Below are 13,912 nucleotides of genomic sequence, written 5' to 3'. Positions count from 1 at the left end.
GCCGCGCCGGCGCCCGTGCCCGTGACCTTACCCGCGGCCGCGCCCGCCGGCGGGTGGGAGGGCGCGTAGGGCGACATGGCGGTGCCGCGGCCCTGCGCCGAAGGCCCTTGCTGCTCACGGCCCAGCGCGGCTCCCGGCGTGCAGCAGACGCTGGACGAGATGGACTTCGAGAGGGGTGAGGCGGGTGCGCGGCCCTACCGGCCCGGCGCCTTCCGGCGTCCCCAGGCCCCCAGGGCAAAGGAGGTGGCCGAAAACCGGGGCCCCGAGGGGGAGGCAGCCTGGGGACCTAGTCGGAGCGTTGGCGGGCGGTGGGCTCACCGCTCCCGCGTAGTGAGAGCCCGCCAGGGACCCGGCGGGAGCTCGGCATTAGAAACACCGGCTCACGTGCAGGTCGGGAAACAGGCTTTGGTTTCAGGAACTTTCCCCAGTGGTGCGGCTGGGCCCGGCTCCTCACCTGGTGCGACCCTGGGACACCCAGCCCTGCTCCCGGGTCTGCTCCTGGGCAGCAGAGCCTGCAGCCAGGGTATTGCACCCACCCCGAGGGCATGGAGCTTCAGACCAGGGGGGCTGCGTGTGGGCACTGCAGGCGTGAGATACGGCAGAGATGGCCTCGAGGCAGGGCTCAGCGGGGTAACTCTTTTGCCCCAGACCATCCTTGCTGCTGCACTCGCCACCCGCGGCTTTGTGCACAGAGCCTGGCTCTGTCTGGTTTCTCACCGTGCGCACGGCCGACTTTGCTCCAGACGCTGCTCGCTCAGGCGTTCCAGCCAAAGCCCCCTGAGTTGTGGGACGGTTCTGAGGACTCTCGGGATTCCACAGATGGGGTGACTGTTAACAACTTTGGCTGTGGTTTTCACTTTGCGCTGGCACCTGGCAATGTCCTGTTCTTCCTTTTGACTGTGACTGTATATTCAAATATCTTAAACAGTACTTGATCCAACACTGGTGTGTTTGCAGTGGGAAGAAGGGTGACTGTCTGCCCAGTCTCCTGTCCTGGTTAGACAAGCCCCTTGTCTGTCTTGCTCCCAGCGATGTCGCCAGCACCCAGCACAGTCCTTGACACAGAGGAGGTGCTCGTGTTAATATTTGTTGAACCCATGAATTTCCATTCTATAGATGAGAAAAGAGGTCAGGAGGTAAAGGGAGCGCTGGAAGCCCCCAGTCATTCAGTGTTATTCAGTGCTCAGGTTGTCCTTCTGCAGGAATCTGGTCTGCAGCCCTGAACGGGGACCTGGGCCGAGTGAAGGATTTAATTCAGAAGGCAGCGGACCCCAGCCAGCCCGACTCCGCCGGCTACACGGCTCTGGTGAGCTGGGGATGAGCCTCACCGGGTTCCTGCCCTCTGGGGGTGGGGAGGGGATGATGTTTGCATTTTCTCTTCTCCCACCCTTCCTCCTCTCCCATCAGGGTTTCTGTTTAAGCATCACGTGAACCTAGTTTTTTTAAATTAGCATAAGTGCTTTGCATTAGTTATTTAACTTCGTTCTCATAAGGATTCTGCGAGGTAGGAGTGGTTATTATCCCCAGTTTACAGTGGCGGCAACTGAAGCTAGGAATGAAGGCTCACCCTGGTCACCCAGGTGCCGGAGGGGGCACCCCCCGCCGGGGTTCTGCCCCCTGACCCCGGCTCTGTTCCCCACAGCACTATGCCAGCCGCAACGGGCACTATGCCGTGTGCCAGTTCCTGCTGGAAAGCGGGGCCAAGTGTGATGCCCAGACCCACGGGGGAGCCACCGCTCTGCACCGGGCCAGCTACTGTGGGCACACGGACATCGCCCGGCTCCTGCTGTCGCACGGCTCCAATCCCAGGCTGGTGGACGACGACGGCATGACCAGTCTGCACAAGGTGGGTCCCCTCTTGGAAGTTTCACAGGTTGCAAGAACTTGTCTTCTCTCATTAGAAAAGTTATAATATGGGACTTCCCTGGCCGTCCAGTGGTTAGGACTCCGCGCTTTCACTGCTGTGGGCCCAGGTTCAATCGCTGGTCGGGGAACTAAGATCCCGCAAGGCATGGCCAAAAATAAAAAAGTTATAATGCGTTCACTGTAGAAAACATGGGGAAAACGGAAAAGCATAAAGTAGAAAATTGAAATCGTTTGTAACCTCAGTGCTCACCTCTGGTCACTTTAGGATTAACGTATAATTTTCCAGCATGTCTCCTGCACACATAAATTAGAACTAAACATAAGGCGTCATTTTTTTTTCTTCCCCTTAATGATGTGTCCTCAGTGCTTTTCCATGGAGTTTTCTGAAACTTGCACCCACTCTTGCCTATCCCTCTAGTCTGCTTTCCACACTGTGATCGGAGTGATCATTTAATTAAATGTTTTCTGACTAGAAACACCTACCCGCTGTGAACGGTTTGAGGAGTACAGAATGTCTACCGTGGACCCAAGTTTCCCTCCCCGCCCCGCCTCCCCCCCACCCCTGGTCCCTTAGTCTTCCCTTCCCTCCCTTAAGGCATCTGCTTTTACCGATTTCTTGTGCATCTTTGAGACGCAGTTGATGCATACTTACGGCCTATGTGTGCAAACCTGTTCCTCCCTTAGCCCCACTGATTTTCTCCCAGAGTGATGGTTTAAAAAGCACTTCTGGGGCTTCCCTGGTGGCGCAGTGGTTGAGAGTCCACCTGCCGATGCAGGGGACTCGGGTTCGTGCCCTGGTCCGGGAAGATCCCACATGCCGCGGAGCGGCTGGGCCCGTGAGCCATGGCCGCTGAGCCTGCGCGTCCGGAGCCTGTGCTCTGCGGCGGGAGAGGCCACAACGGTGAGAGGCCCGCGTACCGCAAAAAAAAAAAAAAAAAAAAAAAGCACTTCTGACCAAGCCATGCCTTCGAGTCCTTCGGAGGCTTGCTTTTACCAAGTCCTTACGCTGCTGTACAGGCCCTCTGGGGTCAGCCCCTGCCTACCTGCCAGCTTGCCCTTGCCCCGCCGGTCGTCTTCAGTTTCTTGAACCTGCTTCTCTATCACTTGCAGGCCGTAGACCACATCTCTTGCCATCCGGATGCCTCACGTCACCCTTTTCCCTCTGACTAGCGTCTGTCCTTCCTTGTGGATTGAAGCTTCTACATCACGCCCTCAGAGAGCCTTCCCGTTTCCTCAGAGGAGGACAGCTCTCGCCCCTGGATGCCCGGAAGCACTCTGCTTCACTTCTGACTCTTCTCCCCCTTGAGATTCCCTGTGTGAGCTCCGTCTCACTGGAGGCAGCCAGGATCGGCCCTGTTTCCTGCCGTGGCCTCAGCACCGAGCTCAGGTGCTGAGTGAGCAGCTGGGGGGTTGTTTCATCTTGAGACCCTTGCTGGTCGGAAAGGCAGGTTGCTCGTTCCTCAGTGGTCCGAACTGGTGTTGGCTTGAGTGTTTCACTGCCACGGCTCACGTGATGGGTGTTGATAGGCAGGACACTGCCACGGATGGACCTAGCTGGTGTCACCCGGACTTGCGGCATTCTCGAGAAATTGAGGGAACGCATGTGTGTGAGGAATGTGAATCGTCCCTTCCTTCCAGCTTGCTTGCCTCCCTCCCTTGCTTCCTTCTGCAAACATTGGCACTTTCTTTTGCCAGAAATTATTTGGAATTCATCTTACAACTGCTCACAACACGCTATTGCCTGAGTTGAAGCAGTAGAATTGGGAATCCCAGGTCTGTACTCATCAAGATAATATTTATGCCGAATAAAGATTTAGATTCAAATTTGAGATGGTGTTTGGTACTAACATTAACTTTGATACCTTTCGGGAGCCCCCGTAGCCCTTTAATTTGTCTCTTGGGAGGAGTAGGGAATATAGTGATACAACATAGCTATTGAGAGTTCGGACTTCGAGGTCAGACAGACCTGGCTTAGAATTCCCCATGCTGCCGCATTAGCTCTGTGACCTTGGGCGAGTTACTCAACTTTTATGAGCCTCAGTTTTTTCGTCTATAAAGTGGAAATAATGATACTTCCTACCTCTGATGGTTATTATAAAAGTTAAGTAAGATAATCTATGTAAATCACTTAACACTTCTCTTTTGGAGGATGTAGGTTAGAAATTGACATCCAGATTGGGATCGTTGGTCTCCGAGGGGACGAGGAGAAAGCTGGGTACTGGGCCTGTTTCTCTCCGCTCATCTGAAAGTTCCCAGAGGGCAGGGGCCGTGTCTGATGTGTCTTGTGTCCACGGCACCCAGCACCCTATAGACAATCTGAATGTTTGTAAAGAGCTTAGAGATCCAAGGTTCTGTCCTTGTTCTTAATGTGCAGGCCTCGGCAAAGAAGCATGGCCACTGAGCAAAGGACACAAGGAAGAAAAGCTGAAGCTGACTGCCCAAGTGGCACCAGGGTGCCCCGCCACCCTGCAGCACGTCACTGCAGTTTGGCAGGGGTTAGGGGAAACCGGCTCAGACGGCCAGCGCCTCCATTTCCACGAGACCTTTTCTCGGACTAAAAGGGCCCCAGAAGTGGAGCAAGAAAGAACAGGGCCCAGTGGGGTACGGCTTTTGATCCGGGCCTCTCTCCCCACAGGCCGCCGAGAAGGGTCACGTGGACGTTTGCTCCCTCCTCTTGCAACACAGCCCAGCCCTGAAGGCCGTCCGGGACCGGAAGGCACGACTCGCCTGTGACCTGCTGCCCTGCAACAGCGACCTGCGGGACCTGCTGGCCAGCTGAGTCTCCCCGCTCCTGTCACGGGCTGCGTGTGGGGTACACGGACTAGCCCTCCAAGCCCCCGCCTTGGTCAGCGCCCGAGCCGCAGGGTGGGATCCTGAGGCTGGAGGACACCGGAAGAGCCCCATTCTGGCCACTGGGGAAGCAAGGGTGGCGATTTGGTGGGGCTGCCAGTACTCCAGCCTGGACAAGTGACCGTATTCTAAATTAGTTCATGTGGAAACATCTCTCCGTTTGGAAAAAATAAAGTTATATCCTTACCTCATCCCACGCACAAAAATAAATTTCGAGCAAAGACCCAAATCTGAAGATACAAAAGTATGTAAGCATGAGAAGAAACTGGAATATGTGACAAATGAACAGCTGCTTTCTAGCCGAGTGACCTTAGTACAAGTCACTTTACCCATCTGTCCGGCGTCCTCATTTTTTTTTTTGCCTCGCGGCACGCAGGATCTTAACTCCCCTGACCAAGGATCAAATCCGTGCCCCCTGCAGTGGAAGCGCGGTCTTAACCACTGGACCGCCAGGGAAGTCCCCTGCGTCCTCATCTCTAAGGTGGGAGTGACTACAGTGGGGCTGCCTCGGAGTCCACACGGGGGTGAGACGAGTGAATATCTGGGGAGTGCTGGGGAGGGCGCCCGGCACCGTGCGGGCAGCGTATGGGAGCTCCCACCTCCCCAGAACCTGCCCAGCACTTGCGTTTATACTAATTTCATTCATTTCAACCGTCTGATAGACTACACGGTGCTGCTGTTTGGTTGCATCGCTAATTGCTGGTGAGGTTGAACGCCTGTCTTCTGTGACCTTCCTGTCCGTACCCTTTGTCCATCTAAAATTGTTCTCTTTTTTGATTCATAGGAGTTATTTCTGTATGCTGGATATTGATCCTTTGTTATGTATAGATGTACATAATTATATATATCTTTTTTCTTTTCTCTTTGATGCTGTTCCTTGTCTTAACTGTGTTTGTTTTTATCTGTTCGTGGAAATTGGTTACCGCCGGTGTGGACGGCAGTTTGGCGATATCTATTAACATTTAAGTGAACGGGGCCAATACATTGATTTCTCTGTAGGTCCCTAGAGAAATATTCATCTGTGTGCACAAAGATGTGTGCTTTTGGGGTTTTTTTTTTTTTTTTTGCCTCACTGAGCGGTTTGCGGGATCTTAGTTCCCCGACCAAGGATCGAACCCACGCCCCCTGCAGTGGAAGCGCTGAGTCCTAACCACTGGACCGCCAGGGAAGTCCCCAAAGATGTTTATTTACAGAGGCATTTTCAAAAATTTGGATTGGAGCATGGGGTGTAACGTAAAAAAAAACAATTGCAGAGATAACCTAGGTGTTTGCAGCAGGGGGACGGTGAGGTTCCGGCACTTTGAGCACAGCGTATGCTAATGTGGAAAGAGTGCTGAGTCGTGATTACGTAAAGTATGTAGAAACATGTAGGTGCGTACACACAACACACAGGAGGAGCGTGAGGAAGCTGTGTGTTAAACTGTACCCATGGCTTCCCCGGGCTCCACGGCAAGAGTACTTAACCAAGGGTGTCCTGAGCTTCATTTGCTATGTTTGGAGTTTTTACCAGGAGTAAATTTTTTCTTTGATAAGTTATACCAGTATTAAGTTAATACCAATTACTTTCATGTGAATACCAGTAAGTCTTCTGCTGAGAATTTCTGATGCAGCCTGTCGGTGCCCCCGCCCTCGGACGTTGGAGGAGAGGAGTCTCTGTGTGGCAGGCAGTGGAGTCCAGAGCTGAAGTCCTGCCTGTTCTCGTTCGATTTCCCCTCACTCTCCTCCAGGTAACCGTTTCCCTCCTCAGGACCACCGGCAAGAATCACCTTTGACAGAAACACCCTGGAGCATAAGGATGGAGTTTCTCTCCAAAGCTCGGGGCTCAGGCTTCCCTGGTGGCTCAGTGGTTGGGGTCCACCTGCCGATGCAGGGGACGTGGGTTCGTGCCCCGGTCCGGGAGGGTCCCGCGTGCTGTGGAGCGGCTGGGGCCTTGAGCCATGGCCGCTGGGCTTGGAAGCAGTCACCAAGAAACCAGCTGTGGTGGGGCCTTGGGCTGCCCTGGATCCACGGTTCTCCCTCCCGCTGGCTCGTCCTGGTCATCTCTGCTCATGGTGCTCCGAGTCTTACTCACTAGGAAATCTGATAGCTAGTGAGTAAGACTCCAGAATCGGAGTGACACGAGCAATCAGATTTCCCTTCGAAGGTCAAGGCAGAATTCAAGGCACAGCTGGGTGGAAGTCGTGCTTGGTGTCTTAGGGAGAATTAGGAAGTTTGGCTTTGGTAGCTGCAGACTGATTGCTTTGCAACTGGATTAATGGTTAACGTTCGTACTTGGACCTGCAGCGGATCTGAACCTCACCTTCCTGGTGAAGGGCGTCTCCGTGCCCAGGTCCACCACCAGGTCCCTGGTGGGGGACGTGCGTGTTGGCCGTGGGAGGCTCTTCAAGAGGCATGAGGGGCTGATGACGGGCTGGGCCTGGCTTCTGATGGTGGCCTAGCTTAATCGTCGACCTTGACCGTCACAGTGGTGAGGGAGCAGGGTGGGTGTCTGGGGAAGGAAACCACCACCAAGAGCAGCCCAGGCAGCCTCTGGCCGGGAGTTGGGAAATCCCTTGATCTCCTCCTGTAGCAGCCAGGAAGCGTCTTGAGGCAGAGGTCGGCCACTTGTGCCTGTGCTTTAGAGGTCCTCTTTAGGAGTCTTTTTGCCGGGGCAGTTGGGCCGGGTCTCCCAGGGTCTCAGGCAGCCAGACCTACAGCAACGTGGCGGCTCACTTCTTTTTCTCCAGGGCATCTGCACTTAGGAGAATGGGAGCCATTTCCCCCGGAACCTGGGCTGGTGGCCCAGCGCCCAGGATGTGTGTTTATTGGTTGAATCACTTCAGGTGCAGGATGCAGGGTGTCTGAGGATGCAACTGATGCAGCTCAAAACAGCTCGCTCTCCCACGCCCGCAGTGGGCTGTGTGCTCACACCGGTACTTTGGTGGGTGTTACGGAGCCACGGAGTTGCCTGGCCGGGGCCCGAGCCGCTGCCCTGCCCCCCCGGCCCCCGACAGCTCTCCTATAAAAGGGCTGAGCTGCTCGGCTCTTCTCACTGGGGGCGTGACGAGCAGGGGGAGGCCATGGACTTCGTCAGCATCCAGCAGTTGGTGAGGACGTGCAGCAGAGGCCCGGGCAGTGGTCTGGGCACCCCCAGACCGTCTCAGCAGAACGCGGAGGCCGGGCAGCTCCTTTCTGGTGCCTGAGGAGGTTTTAGGAGTAGAAACCTGTAGTACTTTTCCAGCCTGTCTGCCTAGTTCTCGTGTGAGGTGGTGAGGGGCCAAGGAGCAAGAGAGACACGGTGAGAAAGGCGTCTGGCGATGGTAGACGAGAAAATCCTTGAATGTAGTGGGTTTTGCCCTGGACTGTGATGGCCAAAGAGGAACGGGAAGCGGCAGGTTACCCCGGAAGACACAAGTGTGGCTGGGTGCCGGCTGAGCTCAGTTGCGTTGCTGGTCTTTGCTGGGGCAATGGTCTGGAGGGTCTGGCTGCCTTGGCTGGGGACAAGGAGGAGGGCGCTCGAGTTCCCTGGGCAGCGAGAAAAGCAGGCACACCAGTGACACTCTGGGACGTCTGTTGTGGGGGATGGGGCGTGGAGGGTAGCGAGGCCTGGGGCGTCACTTTGCCCCACAAGCCCCACTGGCCGCAGCCCAGGACAGCCGCTGCTGGGAGGCGGGTTGCAGGGCCCAGGAAGTGTTAGGCTGCCTGATTTTGCTTTAGAAGGGAATGGAATGTAGTTCTACGTGGCTGGAAGCCCTGGGCTCTGCCGTCGTATCATTCCAGCCTTTTCTCTCCCCTCAATGTGCTTATTCCTCGGGGCTCCCCAGCCGCTGAATCACGGGGCTGGGGGCCAGGGGAGGAAGAAAAGAATGGACCATTGTTTGGTGGGTTCTGCCCTAAGCACAGCACCGGTAGTCATCTCATTTTTATAGCTCCAAGAAGTAAGTGCTAGTTTTACCCCATTTTATTATGAAGAAACATAGCTTCATGAAGAGCTAAAATTTGAACGTAGGAATTCAGAATTTTATCCGGGAGGCACCTCCTCTGTCCCCCGGGCTTGGGGTCAGGTGGCAGTGTAGTGTGATCGGGTAGGAATGTTAAGGACAACAACCCACGAGGGAGGCCCTGAGCTCACCTGGACGCAGCCCAGCAGCATAAATAGATGTGGCGTCCACAGGGTTCCTGCTGACAGGACAGAGTGAGCAACAGCCAGCCCCCGGGCCTCGGGCGCTGCTGCAGGTGGTGAGAGCCAGCGACAAGCACGGGGGTCAGGGAGCCGGCGGGGCTCGCTCTGCCATGGAGCTTTGAGAGGGGTCAGGCCAGCTCTCAGATCCACATCCAGATCGCTAGTCTCTGTACGTCAGCTCCTGGCAGGACTCCCCTGTCTGGCACAGTTGTTTTCTAAGGGCTCCTCCTAATTTTTCTGATTCTTTGTCTGTTCCTATAGGTAACTGGAGAGAGTCGAAAGGAAAGAATTGGGACGTGGACACGGAATGTCTGATCCTGGAGGCCGAGGCCCGGGAGAGGCAGGAACTGGACGAGGAGAGGAGAGTGAGTGGCGGGGGGCAGGGGGCACGGGCAGGTGGAGCAGGGGGGCCACGAGCCCGGGGCTTGGGGTCTGACAGGCTGGGCGCGGCGCTTCTCCTGCGGCTGGGAAGACGAGGGTTAGAACCACCAAGAGCTGCCCCAGGGTTGCCGTGGCCAGCAGCCAGTGGCTGGCGTGGTCCTGTTTCTGCCCGCTTTCTGCCCCAGCATGAAAGATTCAGCAGTCCCAGAGCTAACTTGGAGAGCCTGGCTGACCTGGAAACGTTGGTTCGAAGACGGAGAGAAAAGCGACTGAAATGCAGAGTCCCCGCCAGGGCACCCGAGCCTGAGGTCAAGGTGAGCAGGAAGGCGGGTGCGTGGGAGTGTCACACCAGGGCTGGAGTGCCTGAGCAGGAGCCCCGCCCCCCCCACCCCCGCCCCGTCCCTGTGGGAGGCCTGGGGAGGAGTGACACTGCCGCGGCTGCACAGCCCGCACCAGGGGTCCCTCCGCCCCCAGCGTTGTTTTCCACGGCTGCTGCTGGAACCAAGTACCCCAAACTGAGGGCTTAAACAACAGCTATTTATGGTCGTCTCAGAGGCTGGAAGTCCAAGATCAAGGAGTCGGCAGGCAGGGTTGACTTCTTCTGAGGCTCTGGGGGCGGATCCGTCCACACCTCTCCCCAGCTTCTGGGGTTGGTGGTGTTCCTTGGCTTGTGGCCTCGTCGCCCCGATCTCTGCCTCTGAGCTCATGTGGCCTTCTCCCTGCCTGCATGCCTGTGTCCAAAGGTCTATCCCTTCTCAATAAGGACACCACTCGTATTGTACCGGGGCCCACCCTACTCCAGTATGACGGCATCTTAACCGATTACAGCTACAATGACCCCATTTCCAAATAAGGTCACGTTCTGAGGTACTGGGGTGAGGACTACAACAATATGAACCTGTGCAGGGGAGCGGAACACAAGTCAATCCGTAACCCCGCCCCATACCTGCAGTCAGAATCTTCTGGGGGCAAGTTTTTTTGTTGTTGTTTTATAATTAATGTATTTTTCGCTGCGTTAGGTCTTCATTGCTGCGTGCAGGCTTTCTTTAGTTGCGGCGAGCGGGGGCTACTCTTCATTGCCGTGCGCGGGCTTCTCATTGCGGTGGCTTCTCTTGTTGCGGAGCACGGGCTCTAGGCGCACGGGCTTCAGTAGTTGTGGCACGTGGCCTCTAGAACGCAGGCTCAGTAGTTGTGGCACACAGGCTTAGGTGCTCCACGGCATGTGGGATCTTACCGGACCAGGGCTCGAACCCGTGTCCCCTGCATTGGCAGGCGGGTTCTTAACCACTGCGCCATCAGGGAAGTCCTGGGGGCAAGCGTTTAAATCTATTGTTTGTATAAGCCCACAGTGCGCTGGTCCTCCGCCAGCTATTTGGAACCCCTTGGCTAGACTGGTGAGGCTGTGTCCCGGAGGCCTAGTGTGGGGAGTGAGTTGATCTCGTCCTTGAACTTATCCAGCTGCAGCCCCTGGCCCAGCTGGAGCCCGTGGACCTGGATGCATTCCTGCAGGCAGCTGCTGAGAACCAGGAGGCCCTGACTGACAAGTACCTGACAGAGGGGACCCCAGTGCCCACGACAAGGTAGCGAGGGTGGGTGCAGGCATGCGGCCTTCAGCGTGGTCCAGTCAGAGCCTAGGAAACTGCAGGGCTTTTCTGTTTTATGGGGCATGGGTCCCATGATGCCTCCTGAGTCTGGAGGGAGAGGCCCTTCACACGACGGGGGAGTAAGCAGCTCTGTTCAGGGCACCAGCTCTGGGAATGGGGTTGCGGGTGGGACCTCCAGGGGTGGCTGCGCTCCCTGCAGCTAACTCCCGTCCGCAGCACCCCAGCTCCACCGCATGGCCTGGCACTGGGCCTGTCCGAAGGGTCACAGCCAGCTCGTGAACAAGCTGCTGGAGGCGGGTGCCACCGTGGACGCTCGGGACTTGGTGAGAACCAGGGAAGGGCCATCCCCATGGCAGACCCCCCGCCTGGCATCTCTGCAGGTCAGCGTTACTTTGGTGCTTTTGTTTTGCAGCCCGACGGGACCCCTGTGTTCTGGGCCTGACGTGGAGGGCACCTGGACATCCTCAAATAGCTGCTTAACTGGGGCGCCCGGGTCAATGCCCGGGACCAGGGGAGGGCACAGGCTGCGGGGCGGCCCAATGCTCTTCCTGGGGTTGGGACACGGCCTTGCCAGCTTGGAATGACACTGAGCCTCACCGCTCCCTTAGATCTGGGGCACGCCCCTGCACATGGCCCCGCACACCGTGACTGCCTGCAGCACCTCCTCGCCTGCGGGGCCTGCGCTGACACACAGGACAAGGTAGGCGTCTGGTTGTCCCGGGCTGGGGCGGCTCCGCCCCTGGGGGCCACGACTAAGGCAGCCTGAGCTCAGCGACAGTAGCTGCTGACCTGACCCTCCCGGGGAAGCGAAGGTGAGGAGGACACCGCCCCCACCTCGACAGGAAGGGGACACGGCTCTACACGAGGCGGTGCAGCCCGGCCACTGCAGAGCCCTGAAGGTGCTGCTGCTCTCCGGGGCCGGGCTGGACGTGAGAATGCAGTGAGCGCAAGCGGGGTGGGCAGCTCCGGAGAGGAGAGTCCCCAGGCTTCAGTGACCCCAGTGTAGCTGCCCCAGGACTGGCAGTGGGGCATCTGGGAAGCACTGCAGGCCCACGTGGGGCACCCCCATACCCGGTGCCGACAACAGCCGATCCTCAGGGCCACTCGCAGCCACCATTCCATCCTGTCATCTCCGCCCCCGTGCCACTCACGTGTCTCACCCGCTTGGTCCTCCCTTGGTCACGACTCCCCACTCAGGGCTGGTTCCGTGCCTCCAGGCAGCCCTGTCAGACCAGCCTCCCCGGCTTCCTGTCCCAGGCTGAGCCGGTCCCCGCCGGGGCGCGAGCTGGGGGCTGACGCAGAGGACCTGGGGGTGGCAGGTGCATGCAGGAAACAAAGTGGGTCCAGACGAGGGGCAGCGGAGGAGCATGGGGGCCCAGGACGGAGCAGCACAGGAACAGCCTTGAGCTCCCTGGGGCCAGTGCCAGGGCTCCTCGGTGCCCACTGGTCCCCGGTCCAGGAGGCGGCTGGGCTCTGCCCTCCACCAGGGCCCTCCTGCCACCAGGTGGTGACTCGATGCATGGCCAGCAGCAGATGCCCTTGGGTGCAGGTTTCTCCAGGGACCTCCGTGCCTGGCCGTCTGGAGGGGGCTGCTGGACGGCTTTGAGCACCCCTGCACAGAAGGCCAGCCCCAGCCTGCTTGCCTCAGAAGCCCCAAGGCCGACGAGCTGGAGCTAATGTTTTAGGGAAACCTTGTGCCCTCTGTCGAAGGCTTCAGACAGGCCTGCCTGCTGCCCTCTGGTTGGCCATCTGGTGGCTCCCCTTGTAGGGGGACGCACCTGGGTGCTGGGGATTGCTTGCGGCCCACTCAGCTTTTGGCGTGGTGGCCTGTAACCCTGCTCTGCCTCCGGCGCTGACGTCACCGCGGCCCTGGTACTAGAGTGCGCGCTCTCACCTGGCCCCTGCAGCCGCGGCCGTGCTGCTTCACCCTAACGAACACTCGGAGGCAGGACGTGGAGGGCTCTGAGCGCAGCTGCTCCTTTCCCTCCTCCGCCGACTGGCGGTGGCCCGAGGCCCCACCTCCAGACACTCCCCTAAAGCTTCCCCCCAACACTGTCCTTTCCCCGTCACGCTGCATTGGTGCAGACCTGTCTGCTGTACTGCTGGCGAGCAGGGTCCTTACACGCCAGAAGGTGCATCTGAGAACAGCTCTGCCCTAAACTGAGGACCACAGGCAGAGGGCTGGGCTCCAGGATGAAGGTCAGCCCCCTCACATAAGGAACCTGAGCTCCAGGATGAAGGTCAGCCCCCTCACATAAGGAACCTGGGTTTATAGCCATTTTGCAGCAGTTACTTTACTTTCAGTCTAACTGGCGGCCTTCTCAGGCCAAGGACAAGGCAATTTCTATTCTGTGAAAGAGCCGACAAGAGCTCCCAACAGGGGCCACACACCTTCCCCTCACGTGGGCACCTCCTGCCCTGTCCTGACAGAGCCCCATGCACCCAGATGCTAGGGCCATGGGAGAAACAGGCGTTCAAGTCCATGGACAAGACACTTCCCATCTAGGAAATAGGGACACTTAAGTGACAGACAAAAATACCTTTTTATACGTATCAGTATTTTTTGTTCATTAAAACTGGTTGATAATCCATCACAGCCTGGTTGTTTTTTCTGGGCTGAGAGGGGCCAGTTCCTCAGAAACTCAAGCCTGATAACCATGCCGGCCTGACAGCAAGACAGGTCCCCAGGGGCGGAGCAGGTAGGCAGGGTGGTCTAGGGCTTCTCAGCCTAGACTGCCTATTAGAATCAAGAGGGAAGATTTAAAAAATCCTGATGTCCAGATGGATTACATCAGAATCCCTAGGTTTGGACCCGGATGTCAGCATTATCATACAGATAACATGCTTGTCTGTGTAGGAGATCCTAAGGCATCTACAAAACCAAAAACACAGGGACCTTCCCAGCGGCCTAGTAGTTAAGACTCCGCACTTCCACTGCGGGGGGCTGGGGGTGTGCGGGGGTGGAGCACAGGGTTGACCACTGGTCAGGGAACTAAGATCCCGCATGCCACCAAAAACAAACAAACAAAAAAACCCCACCTACAATAAG

At 57.3% G+C, this 13,912-nt stretch overlaps 2 protein-coding genes across 3 annotated transcripts; both read left to right on the top strand.

Annotated features, from left to right (window-relative positions):
• Window positions 1-26: 26 nt before the first annotated feature.
• ANKRD39 (ankyrin repeat domain 39) lies at window positions 27-5,581 on the top strand. Of its 2 annotated transcripts, none has more exons than XM_024743930.1 (4): window positions 27-175; window positions 1,203-1,306; window positions 1,643-1,846; window positions 4,502-5,581. In XM_024743930.1, exons 1-4 carry the CDS (start codon window positions 76-78, stop codon window positions 4,643-4,645), a joined length of 552 nt encoding a protein of 183 aa, XP_024599698.1. In that variant the 5' UTR covers window positions 27-75; the 3' UTR covers window positions 4,646-5,581. The 2 variants fall into 2 exon arrangements, with proteins under 2 accessions (XP_024599698.1, XP_024599700.1); XM_024743932.1 differs by lacking the exon at window positions 4,502-5,581 and adding an exon at window positions 2,977-3,695.
• A 356-nt stretch (window positions 5,582-5,937) lies between these two features.
• ANKRD23 (ankyrin repeat domain 23) lies at window positions 5,938-13,438 on the top strand. Its single transcript, XM_024743966.1, has 7 exons — window positions 5,938-5,942; window positions 6,403-6,443; window positions 9,140-9,243; window positions 9,445-9,573; window positions 10,718-10,839; window positions 11,080-11,243; window positions 11,472-13,438. Exons 1-7 carry the CDS (start codon window positions 5,938-5,940, stop codon window positions 11,627-11,629), a joined length of 723 nt encoding a protein of 240 aa, XP_024599734.1. The 3' UTR covers window positions 11,630-13,438.
• The last annotated feature ends 474 nt before the right edge of the window (window positions 13,439-13,912 follow it).

This window comes from Neophocaena asiaeorientalis, unplaced genomic scaffold (genome assembly GCF_003031525.2).
Source record: "Neophocaena asiaeorientalis asiaeorientalis breed wild unplaced genomic scaffold, Neophocaena_asiaeorientalis_V1.1 scaffold114, whole genome shotgun sequence".
Classification (NCBI taxonomy): domain Eukaryota; kingdom Metazoa; phylum Chordata; class Mammalia; order Artiodactyla; family Phocoenidae; genus Neophocaena; species Neophocaena asiaeorientalis.
The sequence above is the reverse complement of the archived record's forward strand: the minus strand, read 5'-3'. Positions and strand labels throughout refer to the sequence as shown.